At 45.0% G+C, this 12,648-nt stretch overlaps 1 protein-coding gene across 4 annotated transcripts in view; it reads left to right on the forward strand.

Moving 5' to 3' along the window:
- The window catches only part of LYN (LYN proto-oncogene, Src family tyrosine kinase), a 139,757-nt gene that overhangs the window by 62,772 nt on the left and 64,337 nt on the right, over window positions 1–12,648 (forward strand). For 2 of the 4 annotated variants that reach the window (XM_033202872.1, XM_033202869.1), the window contains exons 2-4: window positions 4,406–4,542; window positions 8,813–8,858; window positions 9,975–10,080. In XM_033202872.1, coding sequence (XP_033058763.1) covers window positions 4,411–4,542; window positions 8,813–8,858; window positions 9,975–10,080 — 284 coding nt within the window. In that variant the 5' untranslated portion in view covers window positions 4,406–4,410. The remainder of the gene's footprint in view (window positions 1–4,405; window positions 4,543–8,812; window positions 8,859–9,974; window positions 10,081–12,648) is intronic. The other 2 variants (XM_033202873.1, XM_033202871.1) reach the window with 1 other exon arrangement.

The following is a 12,648-nucleotide window of genomic DNA, read 5'->3' on the forward strand; positions in this document are numbered from 1 at the left end:
ATCCATGACAATGGCAGGGAGAAAATAAGCATAAATAAATGACCATCTATCCATCTTCCTGTCTTGGATGTCGCCACCCCACCCACATCCACCTGTTTTTTGTTTCCATCCTTCCTCTTCCCAAGACCACTGCCCTTGCACGTCGCCTCCATCTTATCCTCTGTCCCCTTTAGAGGCTAGGGGATGGATTTCTTTACAGTAGCTCGCTCTCCCCCAAACACTTCCTACAGAGTTTCTGCTCAGAAATAGAGATCTCAACGTGTCATTTCACAATTGGAAAAATGTTCTGCCAATCCCAGCTACTCCAGAAGCTGAGGCAGGAGGACCCTTGAGTTCAGGAGTTCGAGACCATCCTGGGCAACACAGGAAGACCCCCCCCTCCCCTTCTCAAAAGAAAAAGAAGAGAAAGAAAGGAAGGAAGGAAAAGAACAGAAAAGGAAAAGGAAAACATTCCGAGGCTCCCTGCTGAATGCAGTGAAGCCAGCACTACCTGGCACGCCACCACAGTTAGCCTCTAGCCACGCGCTTTGCTAACGCATCCCCTGCCTTCCTGTGCATGACTGGGGTTTCTACCTTCTTTTTTTTTTTTTTTTTTTTTTTTGGCGTAAAGTTGTCCATCATATCCTCTTATTTTCTACCCTCCAACTTTTATTTTGACAATTTCAAATCTACAGAAAAAGAGATCACTTTCTTTAGAATCACTAATTTTAAGACATTTTGATACATTTGTCCCTTCCTTTTCTCCCTTCTCATTTTGGCTGAAGTGTTAAAAGTTGCAGACACCATGACCCCTCACCCCCATCCACCTCAGTGTGCATCTGATGCACACTGGATGTTCTCCTGAATAACTACGGTACCATCATATTGCACTTACAAAACAACAACAGTTCCCTGATATCATAATCTCATGTGTAAGTCAATTTCAACTTCCCCAGTTGTCACGTATCACAGCTGTGTGTCCCCCTCAAGCCCCCAAGATTTCCATCAAGGTTGGTACCTTGTCTCTTGGGTCTTCTCTGATATGGAATGGTTCCATCCCTCCCTCTAGCTGGAGTATCCAGGCAAGTTTTCTGTAGAAAATGGCACATTATGAGTTTTTCTGATTATCTTGTTCCTCTCTTCCATGTATTTCCCATAAACTAGAAGTTATTTTAGAGGTTTCTGTCTGTTTTAGAACAACAGACCCAGGTGGGTTTTGCCTTCTTTCCTTCTCCTCTCTCACCATCATCAGGAGGGGTATTGATGGGCTTGTGGAAGTCCCAAGCCCACCAGCCACAGCTGCTCCATCCTTTCTTTTTATTTTTTTAGATGGAGTCTCGCTCTGTCACCCAGGCTGGAGTGCAGTGGTGTGATCCCTGCTCACTGCAACCTTTGCCTCCTGGGTTCAAGTGATTCTCCTGTCTCAGCCTCCCGAATAGCTGGGACTACCTGCGCCCATCACCATGCCAGCTAATTTTTTGTATTTTTAGTAGAGACTGGGTTTCACCATGTTGGCCAGGCTGGTGCCGAACTCCTGACCTCACGATCTGCCCACCTCGGCCTCCCAAAATGTGTTTATTCTTACTCTTTGAGCACCTGCGTGGAGCGGGGCTGTTTTAGGTTGGGGGTACTGCAGTGAGCAAAGTAGAGGGAAGCTGTCCCAGTCAGCTTAGATGCTAGCTTAGGGAGCTGACCCTAAAATAAACTGATACATGATGGAACGTGGGTGGTAACCAGACAAGAGAGAATTAGTGCAGACCTGTCTGGGGTGATAACATTCCTGTAGGATCTGAGAGAGAGAGAGAGAGATGGAGCGAGGGGACGCTGGAGCAAGCAACCAGGGCAGGGGAACCACAGGGACGCGGTGGGGCAGCGCCGCCCGCCCAGGCGTGCTGGGGTGGGGACAGGGGATTCCCTGTGCCCTGGTTGCAGCGCAGCTCGGTCACGAGCGGCCTGGTGCTCTGTGGGTTGGCCGCACCCATGCAGGGCTCCTGCCCCCGGAGCTCACGGTGTGCGCAGGGTCCTCGCGCTGCTATTAACGTATTTGCCCATTTATAAAGCGTGATTTTAAGGGATGATGAGTTAAACACCGCTTTTTCGGGGAGGGTGGCGGGGCGTGGGAGGGATGAGACTGGTGAAAAAAGAACTCCCATACTTACTTAGAGATCAACTCTAAACCCATGGCCGTTTCAGAAACTTTAGCCTATGAAAAAAATGTGCTGTTTTGAATCAAAGAAGTGCTTGCTTCCCCTTTATTTTGGGAACTGCAGCTCGCTAGTTTCAGAAAGAGGTGTGGCTGCTCTTTAGAGGCTTCATACCTCAACTAATGAAATGATAAACAAGTCGAAGTTCCTGGACCAACTGGAAGCCTTCAGGACAACGCAGGCCTGGGCGTGTGGCAGCGCTGTGGGAGAGAGAGGGCCGAGTTCCCAGAAGAGCTCTTGAGGTTTCTTAGCACAATTCCTCCCCCACGAGGTATTGCCTAATCACACCACCTCTCCCCCTTCCCCAAACTCCTGTCATCTCTCTTTCCTCTAGACCTAACTCTAAGCCCTAGGCCCCAGATTTGGCAGTACTTCAGAATTACACATCATATGGGGAGCACCATGCTCCCACTGTGCCTCAAAAGAGTTTCTCGGACAGTGTCCAGAGAATCTATTCGGTGAGAACTACCTTCTAATGAAGTTTATGAGATTTTTTTTTTTTTTTTTTTTTTTTTTTTTGAGACAGAATCTTGCTCTGTCGCCCAGGCTGGAGTGCAGTGGTGTGATCTTGGCTCACTGCAACCTCCGCCTCCCGGGTTCAAGCAATTCTCCTGCCTTAGCCTCCTGAGTAGCTGGGACTACAGGCATGCACCACCCCGCCCACCTAATTTTTGTATTTTTAGTAGAGACGGAGTTTCACCATGTTGGCCAGGATGGTCTCCATCTCTTTTTTTTTTTTTTTTTTTTTTGAGACGGAGTCTCGCTCTGTCGCCCAGGCTGGAGTGCAGTGGCCGGATCTCAGCTCACTGCAAGCTCCGCCTCCCGGGCTCACGCCATTCTCCTGCCTCAGCCTCCCGAGCAGCTGGGACTACAGGCGCCCACCACCACGCCCGGCTAGTTTTTTGTATTTTTTAGTAGAGACAGGGTTTCACTGTGTTAGCCAGGATGGTCTCGATCTCCTGACCTCGTGATCCGCCCGTCTCGGCCTCCCAAAGTGCTGGGATTACAGGCATGAGCCACTGCGCCCAGCTGTTTTGTTTTTAATGCATAGATTTGACCCCAAGGCTATACTGTAAGACAAGAACTGCGTCTGATTCAAATGTTCAAAATCTCCTTTGCCATCCCCAGAGTGTGTGTGTAATGCTCAGCCGTCCTTCGTTAAGGGAATCACTGGATGACAGAGTTGGTGTTTAGATGTGCACCCTGTGTTGTTTTGCACTGGTCAGGCACCAGCCCCCTTCTTGCCATGGTGGCTTTCCTCCACAGTCCTAGCATGGCTTGCAGAGGCCATCATTTTGCTTTTACCTCCACTAGTACTCCTGGTTTCCTGACTCAAGTAGCTTACTGGGTAGCCCTACTGGATTTGATCATCTGAATGTTTTCATAAGCATCTTCTCTCCCGTAACTGTGTTTCCTCATTTCATTTCCAGTCTTGATGAAAGTCAGGCCATCTTCCTAGGCCCCTAGCTATGTTTAGCTGGAACCGGGTTCTATAGATTCTAGCTCTTCATCACCTGCCCTTGAAGCCTCAAGGCCCCCCACCCCACTCCACCTTGCACACTGCAGATCGGATGTGTCACTTGTCTTCAGGGTAAAAAATCAACCACTCAGCATCGCATCCAACATGTGCCTCCCTCTCTGGCCCTGACTCCTGACCTTCCCTACCTGCTCCTTGACTACAGTGTTTATAGTGTTGTAGATAGAGCTCATTTTCTGGAGAGATCAGGTTGATCTAGCTCTCGGAAGGGGCCATGTTATCTTGAGCTCATGGTGGTTGCATATGAAGTTTCTTCTTCCTGGAATCTCTTTGCTGACTTTGCAACCTGGCTGCCATCCCTCCCATTTCAACTCACAGAGCATTTCCTTTAGGAAGCTTTCCCTGACCACCTCCTTTTCCTCTTGCCTGAATTACATGTCCTTTCTTAGATCCTGTGGGTCCTCTGTCATCGAGTCTTTACACATCTTTGCCACAAGAATATGAACAGAGTTAGAGCTGAATTTTGTCTGGGTGATGGAAAATTAATGCTCAATAAATATTTGTTGAGTGAATTAATGGACAGGAAAACCTATTTGGGAATAGTATTCACATTTGAGTTTATTACTCTATATATGATAAAGAATAAAAGTGTATTTTTTTCTACTCTTCTTTAATGGAGAGATTTTGATGACTTGAAGCAGTTCTGGAATGGTAAAACAATGTTGTTGCTTTTGTATTTCAACAGGAAATATGGGATGTATAAAATCAAAAGGGAAAGACAGCTTGAATGACGATGGAGTAGATTTGAAGACTCAACCAGTACGTAATACTGAAAGAACTATTTATGTGAGAGATCCAACGTCCAATAAACAGCAAAGGCCAGTAAGTAGATAGTCTCAGGGGAGAATTCCCACAGCAAGATCAAAGCATGGCTGCATAATTTAAACACCAATCTGTAATGTGTGCATGCAAAAAAATCCCACTGATTAATTGGTCCTCAAATAATTTTTGATATGCTTTGTAACTTAATCCTTTGAAGAACGTATAAACATTTTAGGGATAACTAGGCCACTCATTGTGCAATAAAGGGGTCTTTGGTCACATTCTTATGTGTGAAGAAAGCCATCTTTCATATTACTGGTGCAAAGACCCCACTATATATATATAGGTTTGTGTGACTCAAGATATGTAGTGAGAGGCCGGGCGTGGTGTCTCACGCTTGTAATCCCAGCACTTTGGGAGGCTGAAGCAGGCAGATCACTAGGTTAGGAGTTTGAGACCATCCTGGCCAACACAGTGAAACCCCGTCTCTACTGAAAATACAAAAATTAGCTGTACATGGTGGCAGGCATCTGTAATCTCAGCTACTCGGGAGGCTGAGGCAGGAGAATCACTTGAACATGGGAGGCGGAGGTTGCAGTGAGCCAAGATAATAGCGCCACTGCACTCCAGCCTGGGTGACAGAACAAGACTCTGTCTCAAAAAAAAAAAAAAAGATACGTAGTGAGATTAGCTCAGTGGTTTAGAAGCAAAAGGAAATGCGGGATGCAAGTCAGAAACTAAAATAGGAACTAATGTGTCTTTTGTTGTATCCTACATTATCCTGTCTTGTCATTTCTTCAATTAATTCAAAATAGTACAGATCCTGAAGTTGTCGTCTTTTTATTTTAGTGAATTAAAATATTAAGGAAAAACACCTCTAATTCTGTCCCCTAACCTTAGAGAAATAGCTGAACTAGAAATATTTTATGAGTGATGTGCTATTTGGTGTATTTTGGAAATACTTGGCAAAGAAAGAACTAACATCACATTTTATGGAAAGGAAGAACAGAACTTTGAACAACTATAACCTGAAATCGACTTCATTTCAAAGCTTATATCCTTTATATATGTATTCTCTCACTCTATACATGTATATCGCCCATAGCCTTCTTTCTATGGAATTCTGCAGCATTTAAGCTGGAAACAGCTTATTCCAGATTAGCCCAAATGCCATTATTAAGAATTTTTGGGCCAGGCGCGGTGGTTCATGCCTGTACTTTGGGAGGTCACGAGGTCAGGAGTTTGAGACCAGCCTGGCCAACATGGTGAAACCTCGGCTCTACTAAAAGTACAAAAATTAGCCGGGTGTGGTGGTGCGCGCCTGTAGTCCTGGCTACTCAAGGGACTGAGGCGGAAGAGTCGCTTGAACCTGGAAGGCAGAGGTTGCAGTGAGCTGAGATCGCAATACTGCACTCCAGCCTGGGTGACAGAGTGAGACTCTGTCTTTAAAAAAAAAAAAAAAAGCGTTTTTATAGTTTCTCTAGTCTGACATGTATTTAAATGCTTGGGTGTTTTAGAAATATATTCCCATTATCAAGGCTTTCTGCCTGCCCTCCCCTCACTGTGTCCCCATTATCTTGAAGGTAGGAAGTATCTTTCATGTATCAAAGTCACATGTCATTGTTGAGACGAAGAAATCAACGTCGGTCTTCTTAAGAAATGGAGACAGGCCAGGCACAGTTGCTCATGCTGTAATCCCAACAGTTTGGGAGGCTGAGGCGGGTGGATCACCTGAGGTCAGGAGTTCAAAACCAGCCTGGCCAATATGGTGAAACCCCGTCTCTACTAAAAATACAAAAATTAGCTGGGCATGGTGGCACATGTCTGTAATCCCAGCTACTCAGGAGGCTGAGGCAGGAGAATTTTTTGAACCAGGACCCGGGAGGCAGAGGTTGCAGTGAGCCAAGATTGCACCACTGCACTCCAGCCTGTGCTGCAGAGTGAGAGTCTCCAAAAAAAAAAAAAAAGAGGAAGTGGAGATAAAGAGTGGATGTATCATGCTATTAAGTTATCATACTATCATACATGATGTTTCTGGATAAATTAGCATTGTAATTTTATGTATAGAAAATATATGTACTTAAAGTGTATAAGAATAATACATTTAATTGTGTGACAAATATAAATATAAAATTTAAAAACTTATTACAGGCAGTGAAAAAAGATTACATAAGTATATACAGATATCGAACCATATAATATATAAATATGACTAATAGTAAAATAAGAGAAATTAGAGTCACAAATAGTTTTCTCATAGACATCAGAGTTCTCAAAAAAGGATCTGATTTTTCTCATACCGTATGCCATAGATTTATATGTTTTAAAACACAAGTTTTTTCGTTTTGCCTCTATTTATTTATTTATTTAGAGGCAGAGATTTGCTCTTGTTGCCCAGGCTGGAGTACAGTGGCGCCATCTCAGCTCACTGCAACCTCCTCCTGAGTTCAAGCGATTCTCCTGCCTCAGCCTCCCGAGTAGCTGGGAGTACAGGCATGTGCCACCACTCCTGGCGAATTTTTGTGTTTTTAGTAGAGACAGGATTTCACCATGTTGGCCAGGCTGGTCTTGAGCTCCTGACCTCAGGTGATCTATCCGCCTCGGCCTCCCAAAGTGTTGGGATTACAGGCGTGAGCCACCGCACCGAGCCTGTTTTTTGTTTTTAAATGAACAAAGATGTCCTTTATTCAGAAAAGTCTAAGAGAATAGTGTACAAACCCATGCACCATTTTTTCCTCTTGATCAAAGTAAAGGGGATTAAAAATCAAGTTTGAAAGCAGAAGTAGTAACTGTGCTTGAAGCCTTTCAATTCCCTCCTGTATACCATAGGTATTTCAGTTTTTCCCTTCCGTGGTCACAGATGCCCTCACCTCATGAGCCAGTTAGCTTGGCCTTATTCCATGGCCATAACCAACACTCTCAGCCCTGGCCGGATATGCCAAACTGTATGCTATGGATTGATTAAAAAGGGAATATGATGAGAAGGTGAGATAGAGTTGATGCAAATTCAACAACATTCTAGAAAAAGCCATTTTAAGGAAAAATCTAGAGCAGTAGTATATGTGTTGCATATATGTGTTTTGGTCTTATAAGAAGCATATTAAAATGTTTGTAAGTTAAGGGCTTTTTGATATTTGAAAAATCAGCTTGCTGCTTTTAAAATGATTGTAATTAGTTTCTAGTTTTCTAGTTATTTCCTCCAAATCACATAAAATAGATCATATATCCAAATTATGCAAATCTGAATGACTAAAAAATCAACATAAAACTTCCTGACATAAATATTTGAAGGATAGTATGCAGCCATGGGTTTTTCTGGTACCACAATGTAGTAATTTTCCCTGCCTCACTGAACTGGAGATTTTATGGGCTTTCATCAGAAATTTAAATTTCAGTACAAACTGTTTTGGTCCCATTCTATGAAGCCACTTTAATCAAAGAGAAACAGAAAAGTTACATGGCTTGTGGTATAGGCCTCTAACAGCATCTATCTTACAAGAGGCCCAGAGGCCTCACACAGCCTCACGCGGCACTGTTAGGAAAAGGAATTTGATTTTAAAGGTAATTGAGGTGGACTTTTGTGCCACCAAATCCTTTCCAATAACTCACCTCCCCACTGAAACAACAGGGGATGCCATCTGTCCCTGCGATGGAGTCAGGGTCAGCCCAAGAAAGCCTGGATGGGATGGGACTTGCTCTCAGCCTCCAGGGACAGAGCCCTGACCATGCAATTTTATACAGCTGGGGAAGCCTTGGATGGGCAGTCCCGGGCTGGGACGGCAACTCCACCAAGTCACCAGGGTCCCACCACTTCCGTCTCCATCCTCCTGCCGCTGATGTTTGGTTTCTATTTGAAGACTCCAGCCTTCACTTGTTTCTAGGGGGAGAGAAAGAGGCAAGGGAAAAGGGGAGCTGACAGCAAAGCCCTGCCCAGCTGATCTGCGGACCAAAACTCCCTCCGCCTTCTGCCCAGGGCTAGAGAGTTTGGAAGCACACTCATTGAGCTGGGCAAACTGCCACCCCAAATAATATCAGGGTTCTGTCACCAAATAAGAGGAGGAGCTAGGATGAGGTGAGCACCTAGCAGCCCCTGCCCAGAACCTTGCTCCCTTCCTGCCACCCACAGCAAGTGGTAAAGAGCCCTGTCACTGGCCGAGCAGGGCAGGATGCACCTCGACAGGTTTTTCCCTCTGTGCTCCTGTTCTTTCTAACTTAATAAATGAGCCCATCTAACAGCATCTGCTACTGTTACAAAAATCATATATACAACATGAATGTGAGTAAGAAAAGCTAACCAGTGTTTTTTTTTCTAACAAATATTCTCTCATAGGTTCCAGAATCTCAGCTTTTACCTGGACAGAGGTTTCAAGCTAAAGGTATGGTTTCATAGCAACATAGTTAAATTTTTTTTCTTTACTATTAGAGCTTCTATAAAGTGATTGTCCTAAATGTTTTATTTTTTTATTGTGGGACATATATAACATAAAAATTTACCCTCATAACTATTTTTAAGTATACATTTCTGCGGCATTTTGTACATTCACATTGTTGTACAACCAGTACCACCCTCCATCTCCAGAACGCATCTTCTCAAACTGAAACTCCATACCCATTAAACAATAAGTCCCCATTGCCTCCTCTCCCAGCCGCTGGCAACCTCCGCTCTTTGTGTCTTTATGAATTTCACTACTCTAGGTACCTCCTAGAAGTGGAATCATACAGTAATTGACCTTTTGTGTTCGGATTATTTCACTTAGTGTGATGTTCTCAAGGCTCATCCATGCTGTAGAAAGTGTTAGAGTTTATTTCCTTCTAAGGGTGAATATTTCCTTGTAAGTATATGCCCTGGCCAGGTGCGGTGGCTCACACCTGTAATCCCAGCACTTTGGGAGTCCAAGGCAGGTGGATCATCTGTGGTCAGGAGTTTGAGACCAGCCTGGTCAACATGGTGAAACCCCATCTCTACTAAAAACACAAAAAATTAGCCGGGTGTGGTAGTGGGCACCTGTAATCCCAGCTACTGAGGAGGCTGAGGCAGGATAATTGCTTGAACCCAGGAGGTGGAGGTTGCAGTGAACTGAGATTGCACCATTGCACTCCAGCTTGGGTGACAAGACTGAGAGTCCATCTCCAAAAAAAAAAAAGCGCCATGATGTTTATCCATTCCTCCATCAATGGACGTTTGCATTATTTCCACATCTTGGCTATTTGAAATAATCCTGCTGTGAACATGGGTGTATCATTTCTTAAATATGGAGTTATATTATAGTTTTAGTTTTAAGTGATTTGCAATAACAAATACTGGACACAGTGTATACAGCAAGCTACTCTCTGTGGGCGTGCAGACCGTGAGCCCACTTGGCAGGAAGCACATGTCCTTCTTGCAGTCACCCCTCTCTTAGTGCTTCCTCTCATCCTTTGTGCCCCATGAGGTTTGTTAAAATGCTTCTGCTGATGGATTCCTACAGATGTTCTCTTGTGTTCATCTTTAGATCCAGAGGAACAAGGAGACATTGTGGTAGCCTTGTACCCGTATGATGGCATCCACCCGGACGACTTGTCTTTCAAGAAAGGAGAGAAGATGAAAGTCCTGGAGGAGTAAGTGCTCTCAAGCATGCCATGGCTGCTCCTTTCCTCAGGCCACTGAGCCCTGCAGACTGTCCTCTTGTCTTGCTTCTGGTGCTACAGCCATAGCCTAGCTCCCTTCCTGTAACGGGCATGAGGCCTCCTTGCTATCCACAGGGAGTGGGCAGTGGAAGGAACAGAGCCAAAGGGATTTTCCTTTTAAGTCCGTCTGTGAGCACTCTGCAGGGGGTTTCCCTTTGAAGACAGATGCTGGTTTTTCTTTCTTTCTTTTTTTTTTTGAGACGGAGTCTCGCTCTGTCACCCAGGCTGGAGTGCAGTGGCCGGATCTCGGCTCACTGCAAGCTCCGCCTCCCAGGTTTACGCCATTCTCCTGCCTCAGCCTCCCAAGTAGCTGGGACTACAGGCGTCCGTCACCTCGCCCGGCTAGTTTTTTGCACTTTTTAGTAGAGACGGGGTTTCACCGTGTTAGCCAGGATGGTCTCGATCTCCTGACCTCGTGATCCGCCCGTCTCAGCCTCCCAAAGTGCTGGGATTACAGGCTTGAGCCACCGCGCCCGGCCGTGGTTTTTCTTTAAAACAATTTTTTTTTTAGATGGGATCTCTCTCTGTCATCCAGACTAGAATCCAGTGGCGTGATCATAGCTCACTGCAGCCTTGAACTCCTAGGCTCAAGCAATCCTCTCACCTCAGCCTCCTGAGAAGCTAGGACTAAAGGCATGTGCCACCATGCCTGGCTAATTTTTAAAATTTTTGTAGAGATGGGATCTTGATATGTTGCCCAGGCTGGTCTTGAACTCCTGCTGTCAAGCAGTTCTCCTGCCTTGGCCTCCCAAAGTGCTGGGATTACAGGTGTGAGCCACCACACCTAGCCTGGTTTCTTTCTTTATCTACTCTTGCCACCTTAAGAAATTTGGGTCTGTGTGGCCCATGCGTGACATTTGAAATGGCACTTTTCTTTTTTTTTTTTTTTTTTTTTTGAGGCGGAGTCTCGCTCTGTCGCCCAGGCTGGAGTGCAGTGGCCGGATCTCAGCTCACTGCAAGCTCCGCCTCCCGGGTTCACGCCATTCTCCTGCCTCAGCCTCCGAGTAGCTGGGACTACAGGGCCCGCCACCTCGCCTGGCTAGTTTTTGTATTTTTAGTAGAGACGGGGTTCACTGTATTAGCCAGGAGGGTCTCGATCTCCTGACCTCATGATCCGCCCGTCTCGGCCTCCCAAAGTGCTGGGATTACAGGCTTGAGCCACCGCGCCCGGCAGAAATGGCACTTTTCTTTTGTTATATTACTCATGTTTAGACTGGGTTCATGGGCCCAGCCAAGTTTGAGTTCTAAGGATGCTGAGCTACAGCAGCCGTGTTGGAAAATTCTCGACTCAGCAGCTGCCATGCTTTTGTGAGGATGTTTGAGTGTCATCATCTCCTCGATCCCCTCTTGCTGATTCAGACATGTGACAGTGTCAGGCCATAGGCATGCAGGACAGTGCTCAGAATAAGAAACTCCAGTTGCTTTAATTCTAGCGTGTTTTTCTTACTAATCTTGCATTAAATGTCATTATGACCTGCCAAATAGAGTTTGAGGGGGAGACCCCCTTATTAAGGACAAGGTGTTCCGTGGTTGACAGCAATGTTGCTTATGGGTTGAACATGAACTTAAACCTGATCCTGGCCCTGCCACTTGATAACTGTATGACCTTGACAAGACCCTTAAACTTTTGTACCTTGGTTTCTTTACTTATAAAATGGGAATGACAGTACCTAGATCATAGGGTTGATGTGAGCATGATGCATGTGTATAAACATAACATAAGCAAAGAGGAGGCAGAGCTTAGTATTAGTTCTAGTTGTCTTCATGCCTTACAGACAAGGATCCTGTCTGTGTGTGGAATTTATAGAGGAATGCAGTTGAGGCTCAAGGGGACCCATTCCTTCCCCCATTACTGGCTTACCTGCTTGCTTCTTCCAGTGCTGGTTCCTTCCTCCTCCCTGGCTCCTTTCTGGAGTCCTTTCTGCTGAGGACTCAAGCATGGTGATGAGGCTCACTTGCTTGGAATTGTCTTATGGTTTTCTTTTTTTCATGGTGTCCATCTCTATGATAACTAGATGTTTGAACAAAGGAGTTTATAATGCATGAACTATGGACCAGTATTCCCTTAACTGTCATTTCTATAAGGCTTTGAAAGCATTACTTAGCTATCCTGGGGCAAGTTACAAACCTTTTGCTTCTGTGAGATGGGAGCCATTTGTACCAACTCTTCTTTGTGCACCCCTGATCACAGTGATGCATACTTTAGTTGTAAGTCTGTTTTCCTTTGCTTCTGTCTCTAAACATATTTTAATTCCATCACAAAGAGTGAATTTTCCCACTGGATTCTGGGGTTCCAGAGATGTTCTCCACCCACCTTCACCCTCCTAAACAAACATCCTGAGACAATTGCTATTGTAGCTGTTGAGTCTTGGATATAAATACTTTTTTCCTTTTATTTTTAGTTGACATGGAATAATTATATGCAGCCATGGGATACAGAGTGATATTTTGATACATATATGCAGTGTGTACGGATCAAATCAGCATAATTAGCATATC

This window comes from Trachypithecus francoisi, unplaced genomic scaffold, assembly GCF_009764315.1.
Source record: "Trachypithecus francoisi isolate TF-2019V2 unplaced genomic scaffold, Tfra_2.0 Lachesis_group7, whole genome shotgun sequence".
Classification (NCBI taxonomy): domain Eukaryota; kingdom Metazoa; phylum Chordata; class Mammalia; order Primates; family Cercopithecidae; genus Trachypithecus; species Trachypithecus francoisi.